At 57.1% G+C, this 24,592-nt stretch overlaps 2 protein-coding genes across 8 annotated transcripts; one reads left to right on the top strand and one right to left on the bottom strand.

Annotated features, from left to right (window-relative positions):
• Positions 1 to 1,792: 1,792 nt before the first annotated feature.
• On the bottom strand, positions 1,793 to 10,167 carry PPP1R26 (protein phosphatase 1 regulatory subunit 26). 7 transcript variants are annotated; one of them, XM_044926545.1, is made up of 4 exons: positions 10,031 to 10,136; positions 8,236 to 8,412; positions 7,993 to 8,113; positions 1,793 to 7,180 (listed from the first exon to the last, which is right to left on the bottom strand). In XM_044926545.1, the coding sequence occupies exon 4, from the start codon at positions 6,742 to 6,744 to the stop codon at positions 3,214 to 3,216; it is 3,531 nt and encodes a 1,176-aa protein (XP_044782480.1). In that variant the 5' UTR covers positions 6,745 to 7,180; positions 7,993 to 8,113; positions 8,236 to 8,412; positions 10,031 to 10,136; the 3' UTR covers positions 1,793 to 3,213. The 7 variants fall into 7 exon arrangements, with proteins under 7 accessions (XP_044782480.1, XP_044782482.1, XP_025118021.2 ...); XM_044926547.1 differs by lacking the exons at positions 8,236 to 8,412; positions 10,031 to 10,136 and adding exons at positions 8,695 to 8,773; positions 9,650 to 9,868; XM_025262236.2 differs by lacking the exon at positions 8,236 to 8,412 and having other exon boundaries at positions 10,031 to 10,167.
• LOC112578241 (translation initiation factor IF-2-like) lies at positions 9,326 to 14,102 on the top strand. Its single transcript, XM_025262484.3, has 4 exons — positions 9,326 to 9,334; positions 9,771 to 10,335; positions 11,740 to 11,807; positions 13,147 to 14,102. The coding sequence occupies exons 1-4, from the start codon at positions 9,326 to 9,328 to the stop codon at positions 13,258 to 13,260; spliced, it is 756 nt and encodes a 251-aa protein (XP_025118269.3). The 3' UTR covers positions 13,261 to 14,102.
• The last annotated feature ends 10,490 nt before the right edge of the window (positions 14,103 to 24,592 follow it).

Raw genomic sequence — 24,592 nt, 5'->3', positions numbered from 1 at the left:
GTCAAGGTGGCAGTGCTTTTTACATGAGCAGATAAAGTGCTGGTATTTAAACTGAGTATCTGCGGCGTCCCTGGCGGTCTCGTGGTTAAGAATCTGCCCGCCAGTGCAGGGCACAAGGGCTGATCCCCAGTTCAGGAGGATCCCACACTCCACGGAGCATCTAAGCCCAGAGATGCAGTGGCTGAGCCGGCATGCCTGGAGCCCGGCTCCACGGCAGGAGAGGCCACCGTAGCGAGGGTCCTGAGCTCTGTGACCAAGGGGAGACCCCGCTCGCCCCCACCAGAGAAGCCCGTGCGCAGCAAGGGAGACCCAGCAGAGCCAAAATAGCAACAGTAATTAAAAAGAACAACTAAACTCAGTGCCTGGGTAAACCTGTCGACAACTCGGATTCTGAGTGACAAAGTCAGGAGCAACTTCTCTCGAGGAAGACCCCGACCTCTGTGTGGACACGCGGGTGGTGAGCATCGGATGCTCACCCCCAGGGCTCTCCCCTCCTCCCACCCGATTCCTGCTGTTAGGGCTTCTGACATGGGGTGGTTCTTGCAGAAACCCGGAGCAGCAGACACCTCCAAAATCGGGTCTCTCCCCCTTCTTTGTGTTAAGGGGAGTGAACCTGTGGCCCCAGCATCCAGCGACCTCCCTTCACTGGGAAGCGAGAGGGGCCCTTTGGGTCGGACTTACTGTACGTCCCCACCCCTTTTTAAAAAATCATTTCTTTCTGGCTGTGGCCGGTCTTGGTTGCTGTGCAGGCTTTTCTCCAGTTGCAGGGTGCAGGGGCCGCCCTCTCCTTGCCGTGTGCGGCTTCTGCTGCTGAGCACCGGCTCTAGGGCGCTCGGGCTTCAGTCGTTGCGGTTCCCGGGCTCCAGAGCTCAGGCTCAGTAGCTGTGGAATCCGGGCTTAGTTGCTCCATGACAGGTGGGATCCCGCCCGACCAGGGAGTGGACCTGTGTCCCCCGCACTGGCAGGCAGATTGGCGACCACTGGGCCACCAGGGAAGCCCTCCTCTGCAGGTCTCGGTACTTTCGGCTTGCTCTGGCCACACGCCCTCCCAGCCTCTTCCTACAGGTGGGGGTGCATTGGCCGCCCGGAGCGCTGTGACCCGCGGACGCGCGGTGGGGCTGGGACCAGCGGGGGAGCTGGACTGGGGCTGCGGATGAAGCCGTCCCTCCTCAGACATGCTCCCGCCGCCACTGCAGCTCCCCTCTTGAAAGAAATCGATTGGTTTTGGCTGTGCTGGGCCCGCGTTGTTGTGTGCAGGCTTTCTCGAGTTGTGGCGCGTGGGCCTCCCGTTTCTGTGGTTTCTCTTAATGGGAGGCACAGGCTCTAGGCATGCGGGCTCAAACCCGTGTCCCCTGCACTGGCAGCTGGGTTCCACCAGGCAAGTGCCACTCCAGCCCCCTTTGCAGACAGGCTGCAGGGGACTAACCACCTTGGCCCCAGGGTGCGCCAGAGTTGACCATGTCAGTGGAGGGGGGGAAGGGTGGGAAAACAAGAGCTTTTATGCAGCCTGGCTTGTGGGCAATCCAAGGATGGGCCCACGCTATCACGGCTATGTCCAGTTTGTCAAAACCAGGCATGGCCTGCACTGCCCAGGAAGCAGCCAGAACAGGGAGGGGGAGGCGGGGGCAGAGGAAGGTGGGAAGGGCCTGGGGGGCGGCGATGGGGCCAGGAGCAGAGAGGTGCCCACGGCTCAGTCCTCGATGGCAAGGGTGGAAGCCCGGCAGGTCCTGGACACTGGGTCCTCACGTCCACATCCTGCAAAGGCCACTCTGCAGAGGACAGACCACATCAGTTGAGGTGTGAGCAGCGCTTGATTTATTAGCATTAAAAAAACCCAGTTCATATATACAAAACAAGCTGATTTTTGTTGTCAAGTGTTAAAAGCACTCCTTTAAAATTAAATACAATTTAAAGCATGGATTAATGAGTTGATTTCCTGGGAAGCACTTCAGTGAATGAATATTTGCCAATGGAAACATCAGATGCACACCACGCGGGCACCAGGGGGTCATGGGATCCACAGGGCTGCTCATCACAGCGTCTGACCCCGGACATTGTAGGTGCTGCACATGTCCCCAGTTGGTATTCCCGCTGAGACCCAGGGCGGGGGCACGACCTGTGAAAATTCACTTGCACGTTAGAATAACGGCCAACTTCAGCTGCAACTTAAACCTCGCCCCAGGCCCACCGCAGCTGCACCGATGAGCCGTGACACTCGGGTGGCCGCTGAAAGTTCGCTGGACAACGGTGTGTGAACGTCCATGCTCGGCTGTGGGCTCCGCCGCAGCTGTGAAGCAGAAGGCACAGGGCACCAGGCTCGTCCCAGCTGTGCGCGGCACCGCCAGGCAGACACACAGAGAACGCGGGAAGGACGGGCGCGCCGGCCCCCTGCCAGAGCCCACCCCCAACCCGCCCAGCCCCCAGCAGGCATGGGGCTCGGTCCTCAGGACTCCGGGCACCAGCCGCTCCGTGGGCACCGATGAGGGTGAGGACACTGGAAACACACGGGCTGGCTGAGACCGGCCGGAGCTGTGATTAAACGTGAAGGACGGCAGCTTCCGCATAAAAAGTGGTATACTGAGCTGGTGGACTCGTGTCAGAACTGAGGAGGCCTGGACGCTGAACAACAGAGGCTCCAGGTGTGAACGGCCGGCTGGCGGTCTCACTGGGGGTCTCCATGTGCGCCCCGGGTGGCTGGTTTGCTCGCCGGCCTTTGTGCTTTGAAACGCTTTTCTGCTTGAGGACCCCGTTGGGCCTCCGTGGGGGAGGCGGGGGCTCTTTCATGTGAGAAGTGCTGCCCGGCAGCACCCTGACAGGGACTGCTGCGGTGTCTGGTGAATCTCGGGCAGGGCTCCGGCTGCTGCCTTCCCGAGGCTGGCATTGGGTTGCAGCAGGCCGTGCCCACCAGCGGTCAGCGCCAAGCACGGGGATGTGCGGAACCGAACGTCCGCTGATCCAAGACTTGTGCGGAGACCACGGAAAACCGCTGCGAGGAACGCCCTGCAGGATCCAACCACGGCGTTCACCAAAAATAGTTTTTACAGCACTTTAAATAATTTACAAAAAAGGCTACAAAAATCATATTTACCAGGACACTTCTGTTAAATAAAAACACGGTTTCACGTTAGTGTACAAATGTACAGGCTGCACAGGGGCCTCCAGGGCCCCTGTTCCATCAGGAGCGTGGATGTGGGTCACGTGTGCACGCCGAGCTCACAGTTGCAGCACCGGGCCCTGAGCCGTGGGCCCGCCGCCCTCCTCCACTGACGTGTCGCTGAGCTCGCTGGCATCGCTGCCCAAGGCCTCCGGCTCCTCGTCGTCTCTGTCCAGCCCCCTGCGCCCGAACCGCAGGTCCAGGACACTCTCTTCCGGCCCCGACCCCCTCCTGTCGGACAGGCTGAGCCCTGCCCGGGGCTTCCTGCAAGGCCAGCGGTCGCCTTCCTTCACCAGCAGGCGCGGGCTTCCAAACACCGGGCTGCGGGTGGCCTGGGCCTCCCGGAAGGCCGAGAAGGATGGGCCCTGCAGCGGCAGACCCAGGCTGGGGCTGAAGAGGCCGGCCTGCTTGGTGCCCCAGGGCACGCTTTTCCCGAAATGGAACAGCTGCGTGGAGCGCAGCGGCGAGAAGCCGGCGAAGGGCAGGCCCCTCCGGGGGTCTGTGGCGAGGCTGGGTGAGCCCCGGGCCTGGCTCCCCGGCCCCTTCTCCCTCTGGCCGCTGAGGCCCCCTCTCCACGCAGCCCCATCCCTGCCTTCCGGGCCCAGTACCCAGGTGCTCTGCAGCCGGCTCTGGGGGCTGAGGTCGGGCCAGGGCAGGGCGAGGCCGGCCCGGGACACCCCGTCCCGCTCGGAGCCCGGGGTCCGTGCCAGTGAGCTGCGGCCCTCTGCCCGGGCACCAGCCTCTGCGCGGCTCGGGAGCTGGCTGAACGTGCCCTCTCCTGCGACCCCCTCGGGCCCCCTGGGGCCCGGGTCTCTGGGGGCACAGACGTTTCTCCTGGGAGCTGGCGGCCCTTTGGCAGGGGCAGGCCCGCTGGTGCTCCTGGGAGGCACCACCTCGCACCGGGCCAGGGTGGCTGGGGGGCAGGGCTGCTCAGGGTGCGGACTGCTCCCCCCGCCTGCAGCGAGGGCTCTTCCTGGCCCCCGGGGTCCCTCGGCCCCTGGCTGCGGGCCCCCCCTGACCCTCTGGCTCCGTGTGCACATGCCTGGCTGGGTAGCTGGGCCGGGGGGCGGTGCTTTCCGGCCCGGGAGCTGCGGCCTGGCCCCAGTCGGCGTTCCCAGGGTGGCTGGGCCCGCTCCTGGAATTTCTGATCCGCTCACGGGCTGCTTGGCCTTTTCGGCCAAAAACCTCCTGATCTCCCGCTCAATGCTGTCGTCGCTGTCTACGGGGCTGCTGTCGCCGGACACGGAGCTGGGGCTTCCGGTGGCACCGGGCGGCTCGCGGGCTTCCCACTCCCTGCAGAACAGGCCCCTGGGCGCGGCCCTGCCCCGGGTCCAGGGCGCTGAGGGGCCCGGGGGCGCGTCCTCCAGCCCTGAGCCGTCCGCCTTTGCCCTTGATGTTTCCTGGCTGGGGATGTGCGGGGGTCTCCCCGCGGTCTCCCTGCTGTCTCTTCTGGACTTGGAGAGACAGCTTTTCAGCAGGTGGGGGCTTCGGTCTCTCCAGTCTTTCTGGAGGCCCCCCAGTTTGTCCAGGAACTGCGTCTCTGTGGTGCTGAAGCGGACCCTCTTCTTGCAGCCGGCCCGGGGGTCTCTGTACCGCTTCCGGAGCCGCCGCTTGGAGCGCAGCAGGTCCTTGATGGCCGTGTCCAGGTCCTCGTCACTGTCCAGCGAGCTGCTCTTCTCCTCAGAGCTCACCTGTGTGTCCCCACGCCTCCCCTCGGCCGTCTGCCTGGGGCCTGGCAGTGCGGCTCCAAGCGGGTCCGGGGCCCCGAGCTCCTCGCCCGGTCCGCCCGTCTTGAAGGGGAGAGGCGGCCCACGGCTCTCGCTCTCCCTTCTGGGGGTCTCGGGGGCTCGCCCCTGGCCAGGCTGCACCCGGCCCCGGCCGCGCTCGGCGTCCTGGGCGTCCTGCGTCTCGGCCGTGTCTCTGGGCCGCCTGGGCATGCACGGCATCCTGCTGCGCCGCCTCCTGCAGCCCGGGGATGGGTCTGGAGTGTCGGGGGCTGGGGCGCTGAGGCTGGGCGGCAGTGGCGGGCTGCGGGCAGGCCGGGCACGGGTCTCCGTGCGGGGCAGTGGGCCCCCCGGCTGCGCCCTCAGGGCCAGGAACGTCCGGATCTCCCGCTCAATGCTGTCGTCGCTGTCCACTGAGCTGCTGGCGCCGTCGGGGCGGGCAGGCCCGTCCAGGCCCTGGCGCAGCGGGCTGGCGGGTGGGGGCCTTTCCCCACCATCCACGGCGGCTGGCAGGATGGTCTTGGAGATGTCCAGGATGGCCTCGGCGCACATCAGCTCAGCAGACGTGTCTGCCCGGCGTGGGGACCCGTCCACGCCCAGGCTCTCAGCAGCCGCGCTCCCCGGAGGCACGGGAGCTGTGGTTTCCCTGGGGGGCCTGGGCGGGTGCTCAGGGTCCGGGCCGCGTTCCGTGGCCTTGGGGGCCGCTGGCTTCTTCTTGCCAGGGGTTTTGCTGAGGGCCTCTGGCCAGAGGCCCCTCAGGCTGTGAGCAGGGACCACGGGCCCCTTCTCCTCCGTTGGCAGGGGCCCCTGGTGGCCCCGGGCCTCCCTCCGCCGCTCCCGCTGGTACAGCCGGATGGCTTCCTCGATGCCGTCGTCGCTGCTCGAGTCGGGCTCCTCGTGCACCAGGGCCACGCTCCTCGGCTGCCTGCCCTTCCGTGCGGAGCCTGCGCCCCTGCGGACCCTGCCTTTACCGGGTGCAGCCTCTGCAGGGGGCCCCGCGGTGGCAGCAGCAGCCGGCTCGGCGGCGACCTTGCACCTGAGGCCTCTGGGCAGTGTGCTGGGCTTCGCTGACCTGGGCAGCTTCCGGAAGATGAACTCCTTGCCGGTGCCCGGCAGGTCCTGCTGCGGTGCCTTCAGCAGTTGCTCTCTGCCGGGCCTGCAGGTCGCTCTGGCCAAGCTGTCACCGGGGTCTGCCTTTCTGTCGGCAGGGAGGTCACCTTTCTGGGTCTCGTGCAGCCTCTTCTCGCTCAGGAACTGTTCGATCTCTGCCTGGATGCTCTGTTCGAAGGAGTCGTCACTGCTCACGCTGAGCGGGGAGGCGGAGCCCTGGACAGGGCTGGGGCCAGCTGCAGGGTTTGGGGGACACGGGGCGGCTGGGGCGCAGCTCAGAGGTGGCTCTGGTCTGCAGCGACGGGCCGCGTCCCCGGCTGCAGGCGGCGGGGCGGCCCCACTCTTGGCCCTCAGGTACTCCTGGATGGCTTCCTCGATGTCCCGGTCCACCGAGTCGTCGCTGTCTGAATCCGGCACCAGAGGCCGGCAATTGGAGGCCTCCTCCTCCTCCAGCTTGGGATCAAGACCTGCGGCAAGACCACAGGCCGCAAAGGTGGGGCTGGCAGTCGGCAGGGAGCCCCGGCCCCTCTCCGCCCTCTGGCTTCCCGGCCGGGCATGGTCGCCGCTCATGCCCAGGGCTGCCCCGTCGCCCTGAAGCCTGCTGATGGCCATCTGCACCTGGGCGCTCGCCGCCGCTCTCGAGACGCCCTCTCTGGGCTCCGAGAAGCATCGGGGAAACCTACAGCTCCCCGGCGGGCCGAAGGCCTCCCACGCGGACCGCAGGGCCAGCACAGGAGGTGCGTTCATGAGAAACATCCTAGCGGGCGGTGTGCAGAGGCGGGGCTTTGCTTCTCTGCCCGCTTCACATCCTGTGGGGGGGCACGCCGGGCGGGTGCCCCGGGTCAGGTCGCGTGGGAGCCGTAGGCCTGGCGAAGGTCCGGCCAGCCGCGGGCCCCCCGGCCTCAACTTTCTCGGCTGTACAGGGCGGGTGGCCGAGGAGACTCATGAGAAAGTGCTTCCAAGTCCCCTGGGCCGAGCTCGTGGAAGCTGACACGCGTGTCCTTCTTCCGTCATCCCTCTGTCCATCTTCTCCGGCGAAGGAGCAGACGCGGGGTTTACCTTCCGAAGTCGTCAAGAGGGGGCGACGGGACGAAGGCGCAAAACCTCTGGGCGGGTGGAACTGTCGACTACTGGGAGTCAGGCTCAGCGGCACATCTCGGGTTGGTTGGCTCTTGACACAAACTAGCAGCTCCTGAAAAGAGAAGTTACATGATGTGAGCACCTAACACCTTTGGAGAGTTATTTACACAAAAGCCTTTTTATTGGAAAAGGTTGAGTGTGTATTTGCCGGATGATCTCAGGGGACCGTATGACTATTTGCATGTAATTAGCACAGACACTGCCCCAGTCACGTGCCCTTCCTCACGCTGTGTGGCTTCTCTGCTTTCTGCATCTCAGTCCAAACGTGGCTGGGCCGGCAGAACCGCTGGGCTGCCCTTGGGAACACAGTGAGGACTTGCTCCCAGAGGCCTTTACACTGGAGGTCTGGGACCACCACCATGGAGGAGACATAGCGCAGGTTGTACACAGCGGATTAGAAAGACGCAAAATACACCATTAACTGTCAATTCTGAACACGTCTCTCCGACCTCTCCTGACCCCCCACAAACTGGGACGCAAAGCGACCAAGAGTCAAGAGGAGAGCTTGGCAGCGCTCCTGGAAGCAGGGAAATTGAGTTCCAACCCCAAATGGTGCTGGGAAAGGCCGTTGCTGCCTGGGAGCCTGGGGGTGGGGGTGGCCGGAAGTGGCCCGGGTGTTTGCTTTGCTTCCCTGCAGATCCTTCTCCCTGAGGAGCTTTCTTCCCGACGAGCACAGAATCCCGTGTTTACATACCACAGCCCTTTCCAAGAAAGCCTGGCCTGGCCACCTAGGCACAGACGTGCCCAAACAGGTGTGACCAGCGATTAACCAGAGGGTGTGGCCAATTCAGAAGGAAGTCCTTTGCTATGGATATTTACGCTCAAAAAGTGAAACTTCAACGTCAAAGAATTTGCTACAATTACCTGTGATTCTCTTCAAGTCCAGGTTCAGTGTAACGTTGGCAGAACGGTCCAAGGACTGGGTCTTCATCTCCCTACGTGTACTCTGTAGCATCTTGGGCCCACTTTTTAAACAGACTTTTGACTGTCAGGATTAAAGAGAATCAGAGACTTAGTTCAGAGGCTGAAACTATAGCTGGTAACTATTTGGGGGGAAATAAAGTGCATTAATTTAAGGGCTCGAAATTCAATTTTGGAAGAACTTACCCTGAGGCCAAATACAGTTAACCACAATTAATCGTTCCAACTCCCCTGAGCCATTGGTCTGATGTACCAGGACATGCATAGCTGGGGACGTGAGAAGCCACTTCAAAGTCCTCATATGGAGCCCCCACGACAGCAGGTGGTCTTTTCCGCAACACCACCCTCCAAGGAGATCCCCTGCTAAGGACAGTGGGGGCCAACAACGCTGAGGGGGAGGGCTCTTCCACCCGGCCGTGCCCACCTCACTGTGGTCATTATTCAAGCTGCCCTGGTGAAATAACACAGCACACAAGACATTCCCATGGGCCTTCTCAAGAGCCTAGATCAGGAATGTTAGCTGGCTGAACAGCAGTGCCGTCTGAAGGAGCGGCCTGGGGATGGATCCCGGAGCTGGGCTGCAGTGACGTCTACTCCAGGCAACAGAGAGCGCGGGGCAGAAAAACGCTCCTCTCCACTCCTCACCTTGACCGTGGCCACTGCTTCTAAATGCTGTCTCAAGTTCGGACTCCCAGGGAGTGGTTTTCTGAACTGTCAAGATTATCTAGCCCAAGAATGAGGTTAAAAATTCAGAGGGTGTCTCCAGCGACAACTTGGCGTGTGGCTTTAAAACAATGGTCTACATAAGATGAATCATTCTGGAAAACTCTCCTCAACTGTACTTTGGGGGACTGCGGGCTGAAGCCAGGGGGCTCCCACTTTGTCAGACTGCCAGCCTGCACTCCAAGAGCCCCAGAACCAGGTCTGGAGGGTGACTGTGGGGGCCCCAAAGCCGCGTGGTGCCAGAGTCTGAACCTTGCAGGGGGGCCCTAGGCCTCTCTGTACACCTCCTGTCTCCAGGAGGGCACAACCTCACTAATGCTTATCCCCAGACAAGCCTGGATCCCTGCACGGATGCCCAGCACAGCTCTGGGTTCCCCACAAGCTGTGCACCCCTGGCTGGTCCCCTAGGGTAGGGAGCTGAGGGTCAGGGTACAAAGCCCAGGAGGGCCTCTCCAGATTGCCGGCCTGAAGTGGGCGTGGGCTGGAATTTCGGCCGGGCTTGCCAGAAGGCGAGGCTTGACAACACAGCAAGGACGGCTCCAAGCAAAGCTGCATGGCCGCGGTCTGTGCCTGGCGGGCCGCAGGAAAGGCGAGACCCTCGGCTGGCCCTGCCCGCCCTTTGCTCCCGGCCTGGGGGCGCTCACCCCCAGCGCGGCCTCTGCCAGGAGGCATCCCTGCGCCCGGAGCAGCGACCCGGTCCTCCAGCAGGGAGGGGTTGGGCTGCACCCCGGCTTTATATTCTGGGCTCCGTGGTTTGGGGGCGAGGGGCTGGACGGGAAGCCGGGGGGGACCCTCCCGGAAGCTGCGTGGGGCGGGACGCGGGGCGCAATCTCTGCGGGAGGGCTGAGCGCGGGGCACCCCCGCCGCCGGCCCTCACCTGGCCTCACCTGGGCCCCGCGCCCAGCCGGCTTCGAGGAACGCGGGCGCGCGCTGACGGGGGCCCTGACCAGGAGCTGCCTCTGGGGCCGCGACCCCCGGCCTCGCGGTTGGGTGACTAGCCGGCCCTGGCCGAGTCCACGCCGCCCGCGGCGGCCCCTTCCCCGGCGGCCTGGCGCCGCGGTGCGGCCTGCGCGCCCGCCCTCCGGCCCGGCCCCCGCCGCCCACTCGGCCCTGCGCCGGCCCCCAGCCCTCGCCCGCGTCGGTCCCGGGGAGGCGGCGGGGTCCCAGACCGAGGGGCGGGCTGTGGGCGCCGGGGGCGCGCGGGAGGGCGGGGCGCGCGCAGGGCGGGGCGGCCCCGGAGCCCCATCCCCGGACCTACCGGCGGCGGCGGGGCGGCGGCGGCCGCGCTCCGGAAGCCGTGCCCGGTGGCTGGGCATCATGGGAATGGCACGGCCGAGTTCCGGGGGAGGCGCGCGGCCCGGCCGGACCCCCGCCCGGCGAGCGCGCGCCCACCTGCCGGCCGCGCCGCGGAGGAGCCGCAGGAGCCGCGCGCCGCCCCCGCGCCCGCCCGGCGCCCGCGCCCCGCGCCCCTCGCCGGCCCCGCCTGGAGGCGGCCCGAGCCTCCGGAGACGCCCCACCCCTCCCGTCTCCGGCCGGCCCCCGAAGTGCGCCGGGGCGCTCGGAGTGAGTAGTCGGTTTGAGGTCTGACCCCCGTTCGCTCCCGGCCAGAGGCGGGGCCCTCCGGCGCTGCGGGGCCCCTCTCCCCGGGGGCCCCCAACTGATGGGCGCTGAGTCGGTGGCAGGGTAGGCAGACACTGCCCTGCCTCCGCGGTCCCGGGTGCGAAGTTCAGGCCGGGAGGGTGTGGGCCCCTGCCAGGCGCGCAGATGGGCTGCTTTGGGGCTGGTGCTGTTCCTGTGGTCAGTGCCCTAACTGGAAACTCCTGCCCGGCCCGGCGCCGCTGTGTGCCTAGCGCCGTGCCCCCCTCCTCCTCCGGGCTGGCGGAGGGGGTTCCTTGAATCTGCACAGAGCTCCAGTCTGGCCCCCGGGAAGCCGCCGGCTCCTCTGCGTCCACTCACCCGCCCCCCGCGCCCCTACCAGTACCCCGAGCTCTGGGCTGCGCGTCCAGCCTTCTCTCTAGGAAAGCTGCCCAGGCCTCCAGCTGCCTTTGCCAAATGCCGCTGTGTCTGCGCTTCCTGCTTCACCTCCACCTCGGGAGAAGGAACAGGGGCCGCGGATGGATAAGCAGCCCCCCAGGGGCAAGAGTCCTGCTGCAGGGAAGCTGGGTGGCAGGGTTCAGGCCTGCTGTGCAGTGGAAGCCCAGGGCCAGAGCAGCAGAGGGCGGGGCAGGGCAGGGCCCACCTGTCACTCAGGGTCTCTGAGCACCTGAGTCTGTGCCGGCTGGCCTTGGGGAGGCCGGGTGGAGGCTGGGGTACCCCGGGTCTGGCTGCATGGGCGTCCCTGCAGGAGAAAGCCTGTTAAGACACACCTGTCATTGGCCAGTTTGGGGAGGGGGAGGGAGCACTGTCTTCTAGGACCCCTGCCCCACCCCCCCCAGCAGTAAGGCAGGTGGTCTCTGGTCCTCACTGACCGTGTGGCCCTGAAGTTCTCTCAGGGTTTGAGTGATTTTTCTAACAGCTCAGAGATCTTCACTCAAGGCCTGGGGTGTCCCACTGCCCCTCAGGGTCCTGGGGCCGGTGGGGTGGACCCTCACCCGTGTGAGGGGCACATTGAAAGGAAGACTAACACTGTGCTTCTGTCCCCCCGTGCCAGCCTCCATGGCCCCGACCTAGACCTCTCTCAGGGTGAACTGGGTTTTGTTTCCTGTCTAGAAAGTGCCAGAAACTGGACAGGAGAAAACAAATCAGAGGCTTTATTCCTACAGGGATGAGAAGGGGGCTGTTTCTTATCTGCCTGGGGCCAAGTGTCAAGAAACCCATGCAAACATTGAATTAATCCTTCAGTAAATTGTTTAATAAACGCTGTCTTCCCATTAGGAGAGTAATACTTCTTTATCACTGAAAGTTTGGGAAAAGTATCTAAGGAGCCAGAACTAGGGACTCCACATAATTTGGCTTGGGTTGTCACAGGTTTAACTAGTGCCATGATGAACATCTTTGCTGATGTGTCCCTGGAAGCCGGCTCAGTTTTCCCAAAGGTAAATTCCTAGAAGAGACACTGCTGGGCCAAGGACTGGGTTGTATTTTGGCCAAAATACCCTCCGGAAAGGCCCGGCTGAGTACCGTCCACCCTCTGGGGCTGGCTCGAGTCCTCCGTTGTCTCTGGCAATCTCACAGGTAGAACAAGCCTTTCCACTTGGAGTTTAATCTCTTTACCTCCTGATGGTATAGAGCATCTTTTCATATTACTGTTGGCCGTTTGGAAAATTGCCGGTATGTGTTCTGTGTGCATTTTTAAGTATTTTTCTGTTGGGGCGCGTGTCTTTTTCTTGCTCAGCGCTTTCCTCATTAGGGTTGAGCCCGTCTGCATCATATACACGCTTATTTTCCAGTTTGTCATTTTCCTTTGAACTTTGGTTTCAGCTTTTGGTTTGTTTTGTTGGTGATGCTTGAGTTTTCAATTTGTGTAGCCAAACCTGTCAAGTTGCTTTTATGGTTTCCAGCTTGGAGATAAGACCCAGGGTGGCTATTGCCACCCTGAGGTTTCCTAACCCGTTTGCCAATTTAATGGCTAAACTTACAAATAAGAACTACTGAAGACCTGGAGGGTGTGAATTACAGATTCCTGTGGCCATCAGAAGCCCAAGATGTGACGGATAATAAACAAATTCTGGAAAGGGAGAGGCTTTCTTCACTTCTTGTTGGAAGCCACCAACCTTCAGATATCTGTGTATACACGCAGGCTTGTGCGCACACACACACACAAGCACACGTGTGTGGAGGCACAGTGCACACGTGCGCACGCGTTTATACTTTAACTTTTAGGAAGCTCTGTCTCCTGCGTGTTGTTAGGTCATCATCGGAGGAAGGGCGCTGGTTTTATCGAAACTCTCCTGTTGTAAGAGGTGCCGACCTTGGCGTTTAGTTCCCCAGTCAGGCTTCTCACTGTGCGGGTTCAGGGCCTCCTGGGATCAGCCCCCAGGCCACCTTCCCCTGGTTCCTGCAATGGACCCACCTGGCACCATGAAGGCTCCCTTCCCCAAGGCAGGGCCCCCCCCGCGCAGCTCTGCTCAGCCCAGTCTGACGCTTCTAGAAGGACAGCCAGTAGCTCTCCTGTCCCGCAGGTGGGTGAGTGGTGGGAGCAGGGGCTGGGGCGGTGGCTGGGCTTCTGGTCGGGCTCTGGGGCCCCTCGTGGTCACTGCTGGCCTCTGGCCCTCCCCTTGTCCTCCTGTCGAGGGGAGCAGGGAGTTCTTGAGACCATCTCTGCCACACTCCGCACAGAGGTGACCTCCAGGGAGGCAGCTGGGGCCCCGGGGCCAGAGTCAGTGTGAGTGGCAGAAGCCAGACGCCCCCTTATTTGTTTGTTTTCCCTGAAAGAGTGAAGAGCGCCTTCACGATGACAGAAACTCAAATGAAAGGAGGCACGGCCCCCGCCCCACACCAGGAGCCCTGACAGCCCCTGGGATGCAGCACTCTAGCCCGCTGGTGTGACAATGAAGGGCGTGTCCTCGCCACGTTGGAAACATGAGGCCTGCTGATCCCGCTCGAGGACTGTGTCCCGAGGCTGCCGTCACAGTCCAGGCGGGCTAATCACCACAAAGACGATCCTTCATTTAGCAAAGCAACTCCCCCTTCCGGCTGTTAGGAGGGGTGGGGGCACTGACCACAGTGCTCCTGGAGCCTCTGCTGGAGAGGACGATGCGGGGCCGCGTGGAGCCTAGGCGGGCTCTCCCCGTGGCCGTGGCGCGGCCTGCCAGCAGAAGAGACGATGGAGTGGCGTCTCACGCTGGGATGCGCCAGCCACCGTTAGCAGCGGGGCCTCCACTGCAGAGCGGCCCGCACGGGGGCTGGCCGGGGTGCTGCGGGCTCCCTGCTGACCTCTTCCTACTGTTCCAGCTTTGATCGTGAGCATTGCTTTCGTACATACAAAGACCAACTCGTAGCGTGTGGAATGGAGCTGTGTGAAAGTTCATGCGTGTGAGCGTAGCCACGCACACACAGCACCCAGACCAGGTCAATGTAATAACTCTGCCCGCTCAATTCAGGCTTGGAGAGTCTATTTCTGTAAAACTGTTTTTTAAAATCACTCACCTCAAGAGTTTGGGACTGACGTATATACACTACCACGTATAAAACAGGTGACCAGTGAGCATCTGCTGTATAGCTCTGCTCTGTAGTCATCTAAATGGGGAGGAAACCCAGAAAAGAGCGGATCTGCATATACACAGAGCTGATTCACTTTGCTGTATGGCAGAAACTAGAGCGATATTGTAAAGCAACTAAACTCCAGTAAAAATTAATAAAAAAGACTCTTGCCTCAGAAATGACTTTTATTCAGTTTGTTTCTCAAGTGTCAGATTTCTTAAGAGTTTTCCTGGTGTGATTTTCACCCAATTTATTATTTACCATCTTTGTGACCAACTTGACTTTAAGATTGTCCGTTAATAAGGCAGCTAAACTAGACAGAAATGAGCCCCTTGAGGGCACAGCGCTTGTCCCAAATGGAATGAAGACATGTTACCTCCAGTTTAATCTCAGAAGAGTGGGGTATTTTCCAACCCCAGGTTTGAGAGAAAAAAGATTTTTTCTCTGATTCTTTGCAGAAAATAAATTGGATGAAGGCCCTCATCCCACAACTCTGGGAAGCTTGCTTTTGCCTCTCCTTGGGGCCTGGGGGCACCGGGATGGTGCTGGGAGGTGGTCGGACTGGGGCTTAGGCTGGATTAAAGTGGGGAGACCCCTTTAAAAGCAGGAAAACATGCTGGGCAAAGGCAGAGCAATGGAGGCTGGCAGGAGCCGGACATTCTGGTCCAGCTGTGCTCTGGGCCAGAGACCCCTGAGGACGGCCCACTCAGAGGTAAGGAGGCGTCAGGCAGTGTCCTTGGACACAGGCCTGGATGAGGGGAGCTGGCGGTGACGTGCGTACAGGGAGGCCGAGGGCAAGATGACCCCTCACTGCCTGCTGAGGAAGCAGCTGGGCCTCTACACTCCTTACACGGGGGCCCCTGGGAGGGGGCACCTCGGTCAGGAGTGTGGCCAGTGCAGGTCCCCTCCCTGTGCCTCCACCCTGAAGGCATCTGGGTGGCGGCTCCGTGTCTGCACAAGCAACTCCTCAAATCCCGTACATCAGAAACGTCGCTGCCTGTCCCTGTTTCCGGCCAGAGGTCAGTTAACTTGTTACATCTTATAGGAGTTTAATTCCAGCTCTGTTCAGTGGAGGAGGCTGCTCCAAATTGGTCAAGTGGTGACAAGGTGGTAAGACTGGGGCGTGAAAATCTGAACTGGAGTGTTAAACGTCAGGATGAGCAGGATGGCAGATGTCGCAGAGGAAACCGATTCCGGCGGAGCTTGTCCCGAGGACGCCTCTGTGCTCCTGGGAAATGATTTGGCTCAGAGTAAAAATGGGAGAGTTCACACTTCAGTCTCAAAAATCTCCCCAAGTCTGCAAAAATGATTCTATTTCAGCTTTCTTTTGGCAGAAAGAAGAGAAATCTACTGCACGTTCTCTGAGTTTGGGAAAGGCAATATGGAAAACTTGACCTTTTTCGGTACAGAAATCTCCTTCTGTCCTGAATCACGTCTTCCCTTCCTAGGACGTGGGAGAGGACGCGTGTCCTCAGGCTGAGGAAGGATCCTGGTGTCCTGGTTTCTCGGCCCCAGCTAGTTGGTGCCATCAGAGGACAGTCGGGCATTCCCTTGCACCCCCACCCGCTTCCAGAAGGTACCGTCTAATTCCACACTAAAGCCACTTTCAGAAACATCCCCTCCACGACACCCTGTGTGGCCCGTCTTGGGAGTATATAGAGCGATAGACATGGTTGGGAAAAATGTCAGGAACCTGCAGACCGGGGAAAGGACACGAGGTCTCTGCTGGTGGGTGGAGACCCGCTGGGAGGGGCCCGGGCGAGGTGAGTGCCCCTGGGTGAACAGCAGCTGCATGGGAGGGTGGCTCCAGTGGCTGGCTCTTGGGCTGAGCACGGAGCTGGGGGCAGTGCAGAGTTTTCCCTCCCTGAAATCAGAGCATCGGACTCAGCTTTCCCCTGGGAGCCTGGATTTTACTTTCTTAGTTTCCGAGTGGCGATGTTTCACTGCCCTGGGGGTGACCACTGAGTGTGCCCGTTCTTCCGCCTTGAGGGGGCGCGGTGAGGTCATCTGTAGGCCATGCAGTGCCCAGGCAGCAGGCAGGCCAGGTGAGCAGACTCCCCGCCCCCATGGAGATGGCGTGTGTGGGGGGGGCTGGTGGGCATCATGGCGAGTGCGCAGAGGAGGACCCCCAGCATGTTCCTCTCTGTTTATAAAGCAGGATGAGCCCCTTTATGAAAAGCAGCTGATGCACTTTACCCTACATGCATAAACCACAGTCTCCAGCTACAATAAACAAGGGTTTCCTTTGCTAGGAGGCAGAAGGAGGTTGACCAGTAAGACAGACATAAAACTCACCAGAATTCTTAGAGTGGGAGCCAGGGGGAAGGAAGCTTTAACCTGGGCCACCTGGCACCACTGAGGTTTTATACCAGAGACTTGCCGGGGGACGGTCTGGCTGGTTACATGAATGACAGGGGCAGAGGTGACCTTTTGTATCACCCTCGGCAGTCCGCTTGCTTGTAGCCTAAGGATACAGTGCGTTGGGCTTCCCAGTGACCACGAATCCACCTGCCAATGCAGGCAATGCAAGACACACGGCTTTGATCCCTGGGTCGGGAAGATCCACTGGAGTAGGAAATGGCAACCCACTCTAATTCTTGCCTGGAAAATTCCATGGACGGAAGAGCCTGGCAGGTCCGTGGGGTCGCAGAGCTGGACACGACCGCACACACGGTGGGTTGGCTTCACCCTGAATGCACACAGACATGGTGGAGACGTGTGCGTGTGTGGTTTAGCTCAGCATCTTTTAAAGGCATTCAGGGAAAGGAGTCGGACCACTGGAGGCAGGCTCAGAGCAGATTGTCTGGGGCGGGGGGTGGGCGGCCAGGCCCCAGGGGATCCCCAGCACTGCCTGCCTCTGCAGCCTCCGTCCCCAGGTACAGAAAGGGTCCAGAGCGCTGGGCAAACCCTCTGACTAAGAAGCCAGCGCTCTGCTCTGGGAGCCTGGAATGGAACACACAGGCACAGCCTGAGGTCTTTGGGGCCGAGGGGCTGCCATGGGCTCTACGGTGACAGCCCTATTCTGTCAGCCACCCTGGACGCCAGGCCGACTGGAGAAGGGACTCGACCTAAACCTCGAAGGGGGAGCCCAGGCGTTTAAAGCTGACGCCCAGGAGAGAATGCACGTTTGACAACTGGTTTCTGCTCTGAGTCGTCTCTTGTGCCTTTGGCTGAACTTCGGGGGAAAAGGGTGGAGCTTGGTTTTGCACTGAGACATTCCACATCCCCATCCTGGCACCTTCCCCAGTCGTGGCTGGGGCCCCTTCTCATCCAGGTGTCTGGGCTTTGACATTCTGAATTCCTGTCTCTGCAGGTTTTGAGGTGGCCGTTTGACCCGAATCTCAGTTCTCCAGGGGGTGGAAGAAGAGTTGTTGCTTTGTGTGTGCAGCTTTCCTCGTCCTGAGGATGGGGTGACGGCCTCCCAGCACTCTACATTACACGTTGGGGGCTGAGCTGAAGCCAGACGTGCCCCTTTGCGGCTCCTGCCACATGCCTTCGGGATCCACGCTTCCTCTTTCCCTCTTGTTTGCTCCTTTCTTGTTGTCGCTCAGTCTGTCAGTCGTGTCTGACTATTTGTGACCCCATGGACTGCGGGACTCCAGGCTTCCCTGTCCTTCACTCTCTCTTGAAGTTTGTGCAAACTCATATCCATTGAGTCGATGACACCATCCAACCATCTCATCCTCTGTCACCCCCTTCTCCTCCTGCCCTGGCGGCTCAGATGATAAAGAATCTGCCTGCAGTCCAGGAGATCTGGATTCGATCCCTGGGTCGGGAAGATCCCCTGGAGAAGGGCATGGCAGCCCACTCCAGTATACTTGCCTGGAGAATTCCATGGACAGAGGAGCCTGGCAGGCTGCAGTCCATGGGGTTGCAAAGAGTCAGAAAATAATTGGGTTTCCTATAAAGCTGTCAAAGTAGAGGAGAAAAAGTCAAGGAGATCTGGACATCTAAAGAGTCAGAGTCCCTTATGGGGAATGCTCTTCCGTGCTGGGTCTGAACACTCTGATGCCGGGAGCTTGGGTGACCAGCAGAGAGGCCTTCTCTGCTGATTCCTCCCAGTCTGGCCTCAGCCTCAGACGCCCCGGCTACCCCAGGCAGCAGATGCGACCTGGCCAGGTGGCCTTTGTCTGGTCAGGTGACTGACCTCTGGGGCCAGGCTGGAGTAGCTCAAACCACCCACTTCTTTACTGACACTGCCCCCTGGTGACTTCCGAGGGTGGGTTGATGACCAGCAGTTGGGACTCTCTGGAGGACACACCCGGAGGTGTGGGCTCTGCCTCTGTCAACGAGAATCTGGAAGGCAAACCTCCTGGTGTGAGCAGAGCCATGTGGAAGGAGCGTCCAGGCTCAGAGGACACGTCCTCCGCCTCTATCCGGGAGACCCAGGGGGGCCTGGCAGAGTGACTGCACTCATTCAGAAAGCAGATGAAAATAGCCAAGCAGCCAGTCACCTATGGGGAAACCCACAGTGACCCAGGTAGACCGGTGGCTGCCGGGGGCCACGGTGGGGAGCTGGGGGACGGGGGGAGGGTGACGGCTGAGGGGCCTGGGGTGCTGTGCTGATGAGTGAGTCCTAAAGTCAGCCGTGGTGGTGGCCGCCCACGCGGTGACTTCACTGAAAGTCACTGACCGTGATGTTTGCCCAGGTGGGACGTCACGCAAAGTCCTTGAGCTGTGCTCTTTTTTTTTTTTCATGGAGTGTCATTCACTTATTACCATGACACAGCTGTGAGTAATGTTTGAAACTCTTGGAATTGGCCTCTGTGCCTTGGATACATTTTGCCAAGTTCAGTAGTCATATATCCTTATGTTTTGCAGATTTTTTGGATTCAAATTTTGGGAATAGCTAGGAGTGCTTTAAAGCCAAGTCCAGTGAAGGGCATGGAGGGACTGAGCGGGTCACTTCCACGTTGGGTTACCAACAAAGTGCAACTTATAAACTGTTTCTGCAGTTATTTCTTTTTTTTGTTTGTTTGTTTGATAGTGTACAGAGAATTCTTTTTTATTTTCACCCATTGTATTTTCAAGTGATTCTGACTATCTTGTTCTCATGATTCATTTTCCCCCCTTCCAGTTATCTCCTTCTCCTTTGGACCCAAAAGTGTTTGTATTTGCTCATCAAACAGATTTGAGGATTTGTCCCTAAAAATATCTGCCACCTGATTTCCTCATCTGAGGCATCTCAGCATTGATGTCTACGCCGTCTCACTTCCCTTCAATTCTTAGTTTCCTGGTTCCTGATAGAAGTGACAATTTTTACTGGATCCTGGACTGTGTGGAAATTGCTCGTAGAAACTCTGGGTTCCATTTCCTTTTCCTTTAACAGGAGATGCTTCTGTGGCGGAAGCTCAGGGATGTGCATTCACTGCCCAGTGACCCAGCAAGGGCGGCACTGACCCCCCTGCTCTGTTCTGCTGACTCTGACCTGAGAGCCGGGGGCAACTGCTGTGAGCAGACCTTCTTGAGGGGCGGGTGACCACCCCCTTGTGTGCCGCTGCCCTAAGGACGGGTGTCGGGCTGAGGGGGCAGCTGAGCTGCAGTCAGGGGACACCCAGACAGCAGGGCTCCGTGGTCTCAGGGACTCCAGGAAGGGAGGGGCAGACACCTTGCCCTGGGAGCCCCATGGCTGTGGGGGAAGCAGGTTTTTGTCTCCTTCCACTCTGGCCTGAAGCAATGTACAAACTTTCAATCCATCAGCCCATGAGAAACAGTAATAATCAGTGTCAGTCCTCAGACTGAACTGAGGTGGTCAGAGCGGCCGAGCTGCCAGACTTGGAGCCAGAGAATCAATCTGGGAGTCCTGAGGGTCGTTTGCTATTTTCATAGGTCAGGACTCCGGGGGCCTTTCCTGGGAGCTGTTGGTACCAGCTCACATAAAGACCCCAGTGTTGCTGCTGCTTCCAGTGCAGGAGAGGGTGACCCTCTGACCCAAAGTCCCGGACACGGAGAGTGGCTGAGTCAGCACAGCCTGGGCCCAGGATCCTTAACTGGAGGTCTTCTGGAATCTGATACTGGGCCATGTGAGCTTTCTGCTGAGTTCATTTTTCGCTGTCCCTGTTTCCAGCACGATGGGCCTTCCCCTGCGCTGGGTTTCTTCCCCTTCCGCTTCTACCGTGGGAGCTTCGCTGAGTTGGGCTCCTGCTGTGCTTGGCCTCTTCCGCGCGAAGGTTGTTTCAGCCAGGTTAAACCTGAGTCACGGCAGCATAGATGTCACGCGAGTGTATGTCCCTCGGTTCTTTGTCTCGTCACAACAAAGATTTGGAGCGAAAGACATTAAAGCCCTCAGCACATCACAGCTCTCAGGTCTTGGACAAATCGTGTTATAGCTCCTAGGCAAATCAGTGTTACACCTCTATTTTATTTAGAAGATAGCAGGAGAGAGAGAGAGAGGGCGCGCACGCACGCAGGAGAGAGTCCCTGCAGTTATTTCTGAAAGAGAAGTTAAAAGCATCTGGACTGAAGCAGCATTATTCAAGCAAACTTACAAAAGTGATCTCTTTGGAGGACACTGCTCACTTGGCAAATAGTTTGTATCTGTATTATTCTTTCCATTTTCTTTGGATTTACTTTACTATTCTTTCTATGTTTTCTTTTTTTAAGATGGATGCTTAACTATTAATTTTTAGCATTTCTTATTAATTTTGCATACCTTTTAAGGCTATCTGTTTCATAAGATGCACAAGTTGTGATACATTAATTTGTAATTTGATTATTATTTTAAAATATTCTCATAATAATTTAATGGTAATTTCCAAGCATGAAAGTTTCCTAATTTTTCTGATTATTGATTTCTAGCTTAAGTTGTCTCAGTCACATATTGCTTTGTGAGAAACCGCCCCAAAACATAGAGATTTAAAATGAGAACAGTTGTGGTATTTATTTCGCTTGTGAATTGAAGTTCAGGTCGTGCTCTGTGGGGATTTTTCCAGGGTGGGGGCGGGAATTGGCTGAGGTGCGTGCGTGTGTGCTCTTTGCGACCCCAAGGACTGTAGCCCACCAGGCTCCTCTGTCCAATCCCTATGGGATTTCCCAGGCAAGAATACTGGAGTGAGTTGCCATTTCCTTCTCCAGGGGCGCTAGTGATAGAGAACTCGCCTGCCAAGGCAAGAGACATAAAAGACGCGGGTTCCATTCTTGGGCTTGGAAGATCCCCTGAGAAGGAAATGGTCAGCCACTCCAGTATTCTTGCCTGGGAAGTCCCATAGGCAGGGGAGCCTGGAGGGCTACCGTCCATGGGGTGGTAAAGAGTTGGACACGACGGAAGTGACTCAGCACACGTGTTCTCCAGGGGATCTTCCCGACCGAGGGATCAAACCCTCGTCTCCTGCATGGGCAGGCAGATTCTTTACAACTGAGCCACCACGGAAGCCCCGGGATTGTCTGAAGTCTCATCCACGTGCACAGCTAGTACTTCATGCGTCAGTCAGGGCCTTAGCTGGGTCTGAACACCGTCACGGGGCCTCGCTGCGTGTCCTCGCTCCCTCACGGCACTGAGGCTGGGTTCTCAGGGCAAGACGGTCTGAGAAGGAGCCAGCTGGGCAGCATCAGCTCTGCGACCCAGCCCCGGGTGTCTCAGCACCAGTCCCACCAGGTCTGGTCCTCGAAGGCGAAGACCTGCCAGGTTCCAAGTAAGGGGAGCCGGACTCCACCTCGTCACAGGTTCTGGGTGATCTTAGACAGAAATACTGTTGTAGCTTTTTTTGTTTTTAATACAATCTGCTCCACTACCCTTCATGATGTCAGCCCTTTCACGTTTTTGAGAATTCCTTTCTGGCTCAGTATATGGTTAATTTTTATAAATACACAGTGCGTTTGGGAAGAATGTGTGGAGTTGTAAGAAGCAACCAAGTCTCAGTTTTGTTGGCCATGTGGATAAAGTATTCTATATATCCAGACTGACTTTCAGGTGACTGTTCTATTTAATTACCCAGAGAGAGTGTATCAGAATCTCCCATGATGTGTAATTGTCTACTTGTCTTCGTTTATTTGAAAGTGTTTGCTTTATGTATTTTGAGGCTACTTTATTAAATACATAAAAATTTAGAATTATTATTATTCCTGATATATTGGTTACTTTATCAATATGAAGTGTTTCTTTTTATGTCTAGTAATGCTTTTTGCTTTAAAGTTTATTTTCTGATATTAACACAGCTACCCAAGCTTTGCTTCCATTAGTATTTCATGCTACGTTTATCTATTCTTCACTTTCAACTTTTAAGTATATTTATGTTTTAGGTGCATTTCTTGTAAAGAGTATATAGTTTCCTAATACCCACCTCATCTATCTGAAAATTCTAGTAGACTGTTACCATTATTATTTTTAGTGCTTCAAAGGCGCCATTTCATTTTTTTTTTTTTTTGTGAAAACCCAACAGCCTTCTTTATTTCTGTGGCTTCTTATGATTTTCTCTTTATTGCAGATTTTTAAAGAGGTTTATACTGTGAATGTCTAGTTGTAGATTTATTCTGATTTATTCTTCTTGGTTTTCCCTACTTTCTTCAATTTCAGTCTGAATTTGGCAATAAGGAGTTGATGATCTGAGCCACAGTCAGCTCCCACTCTTTTGTTTTTGCTGACTGTATAGAGCTTCTCCATCTTTGGCTGCAAAGAATATAGTCAATCTGATTTTGGTTCCAAATAGGGAAAGGAGTATGTCAAGGCTGGATATTGTCACCCTGCTTATTTAACTTATATGCAGAGTACATCATGGGAAACGCTGGGCTGGATGAAGCACAACCTGGAATCAAGATTGCCGGGAGAAATATCAATAACCTCAGATATGCAGATGACACCATCCTAATGGCAGAAAGCAAAGAACTAAAGAGCCTCTTGATAAAAGTGAAAGAGGAGAATGAATAAGTTGGTTTAAAACTCAACATTTAGAAAACTAAGATCATGGCATCCGGTCCCATTACTTCATGGCAAATAGATGGGGAAACAGTGGAAACAGTGACAGACTTCAATTTTGGGGGCTCCAAAATCACTGCAGATGGTGACTGCAGCCATGAAATTAAAAGACGCTTGCTACTTGGAAGAAAAGCTATGACCAACCTAGACAGCATATTAAAAAGCAGAATCATTACTTGCCAACAAAGGTCCATCTAGTCAAAGCTATGGTTTTTCCAGTAGTCATGTATGGATGTGAGATTTGTACTATAAAGCTGAGCACTGAAGAATTGATGGTTTTGAACTGTGGTGTTGGAGAAGACTCTTGAGAGTCCCTTGGACTGCAAGGAGATCCAACCAGTCCATTGTAAAGGAAATCAGTTCTGAATATTCATTGGAAGGACTGTCGCTGAAGCTGAAACGCCAATGCCACCTGATGTGAAGAACTGACTCATCGGAAAAGACCCTGATGCTGGGAAAGATTGAAGGCAGGAGGAGAAGGGGACGACAGAGGATGAGATGGTTGGATGGCATCACTGACTCAATGGACATGAGTTTGAGTAAACTTCGGGAGATGGTGATGGGCAGGGAGGCCTGGTGTGCTGCAGTCCATAGGGTCGCAAAGAGTCGGACATGACTGAGCAACTGAACGGAAGTGACGGATTCTCCATGGGATTCACAAGCTTTCTTGAATCTATAGACTGATGTCTTTCATCAATTTTGCAAAAGTTCTCAACCATTACTTCTTTGACTATCTCTTCTCATTCTGTCTTTCCTCCTCTGCTGGGGTCCTAGTGCAATGTGCGTTTCTGTCTCCATCCACTGTGTCTCTCACACCCCTCTGTATTTTCTGATCCTTTTGTTTTATGCATTTAATGTTCATTTACATTAGCTTGCAGATTTACCATTTTCGTTTTTCTTCATCTCTTCCTCCTCCATTTGAGTAGCCTTGATACTTAGAAAGGTTTGAACTTTTGTGTTAGTGTTCCCTTTATTATTATAACTCTACATATCAAACTTTATTCCTCATTTTCTGTAGACAGTATTTAACATATAATCCTCTAACACACAATTGCAGTTGCTTTTTTCCATTTCCTGACATGCCATTGGCAACCTTTTATTTTCAAACTTGACGGCAATTTTAGATGTATTTCTGTGAGCAGCATAAAATTGGGTTTGCTTTGAGGTACAACCTGAAAATCTGTTTAATAGTAAGTTAAATTTGTTTATGTTTAATGATATGCATGAGTGTTTTTCAAAGTTCTCTCCCATTTTGTTTTCTGTTAGTTTGGCTTTTCCAGAGTCCACGTACGTCATGTCTTAGAGCATTTGTCTTTGTCTAAGTGTGTGATCTCACTCGGCACAATGCCCCCAGAGTCCGTCCTTGTCGCAAATGGCGGGACGTGCTGCTTTCTCCTGGATGAATGATATTCCACTGCAGACATGCACCACCTCTTCCTTACCTAGTCGTCTGGTGATGGACACTTGGGCTGTTTCCGTGTCTTGGCTCCTGTGAGTGACGCTGAGCTGAACGTGGCCGTGCGTGTATCTCCTCTCGATCCTGTTTCATTGCCTGTGAACAGACACCCGGGAGTGGGACTGCTGGGTCACTGTAGCCCTCTTTAGTTTCTTGAGGACCCTCCGTCCAGTTTCCCACAGCGGTCGCTCCGGTTTGCCTTTCCACCAGCACTGCACGAGGCTTCCCTTTCTCCACATCCTCACCAGCACGTGCCATCTCTAGTTGCTCTGACGGCGGCCGTCCTGAGGGGGGTGAGGTGATGCTCACTG

Source organism: Bubalus bubalis, chromosome 12 (genome assembly GCF_019923935.1).
Source record: "Bubalus bubalis isolate 160015118507 breed Murrah chromosome 12, NDDB_SH_1, whole genome shotgun sequence".
Taxonomy (NCBI): domain Eukaryota; kingdom Metazoa; phylum Chordata; class Mammalia; order Artiodactyla; family Bovidae; genus Bubalus; species Bubalus bubalis.
This window is presented reverse-complemented; position numbering and strand designations above follow the sequence as displayed.

Coding starts and splice junctions, on each gene's coding strand:
- PPP1R26 (XM_025262236.2), bottom strand. CDS start 6,744: ATGTTTCTCATGAACGCACCTCCTGTGCTGGCCCTGCGGTCCGCGTGG.
- LOC112578241 (XM_025262484.3), top strand. Junction 10,336..11,739: donor AGTGCGCCGGGGCGCTCGGA/GTGAGTAGTCGG, acceptor GGGTTGTCACAG/GTTTAACTAGTGCCATGATG. Junction 11,808..13,146: donor CCGGCTCAGTTTTCCCAAAG/GTAAATTCCTAG, acceptor TTTCCCTGAAAG/AGTGAAGAGCGCCTTCACGA.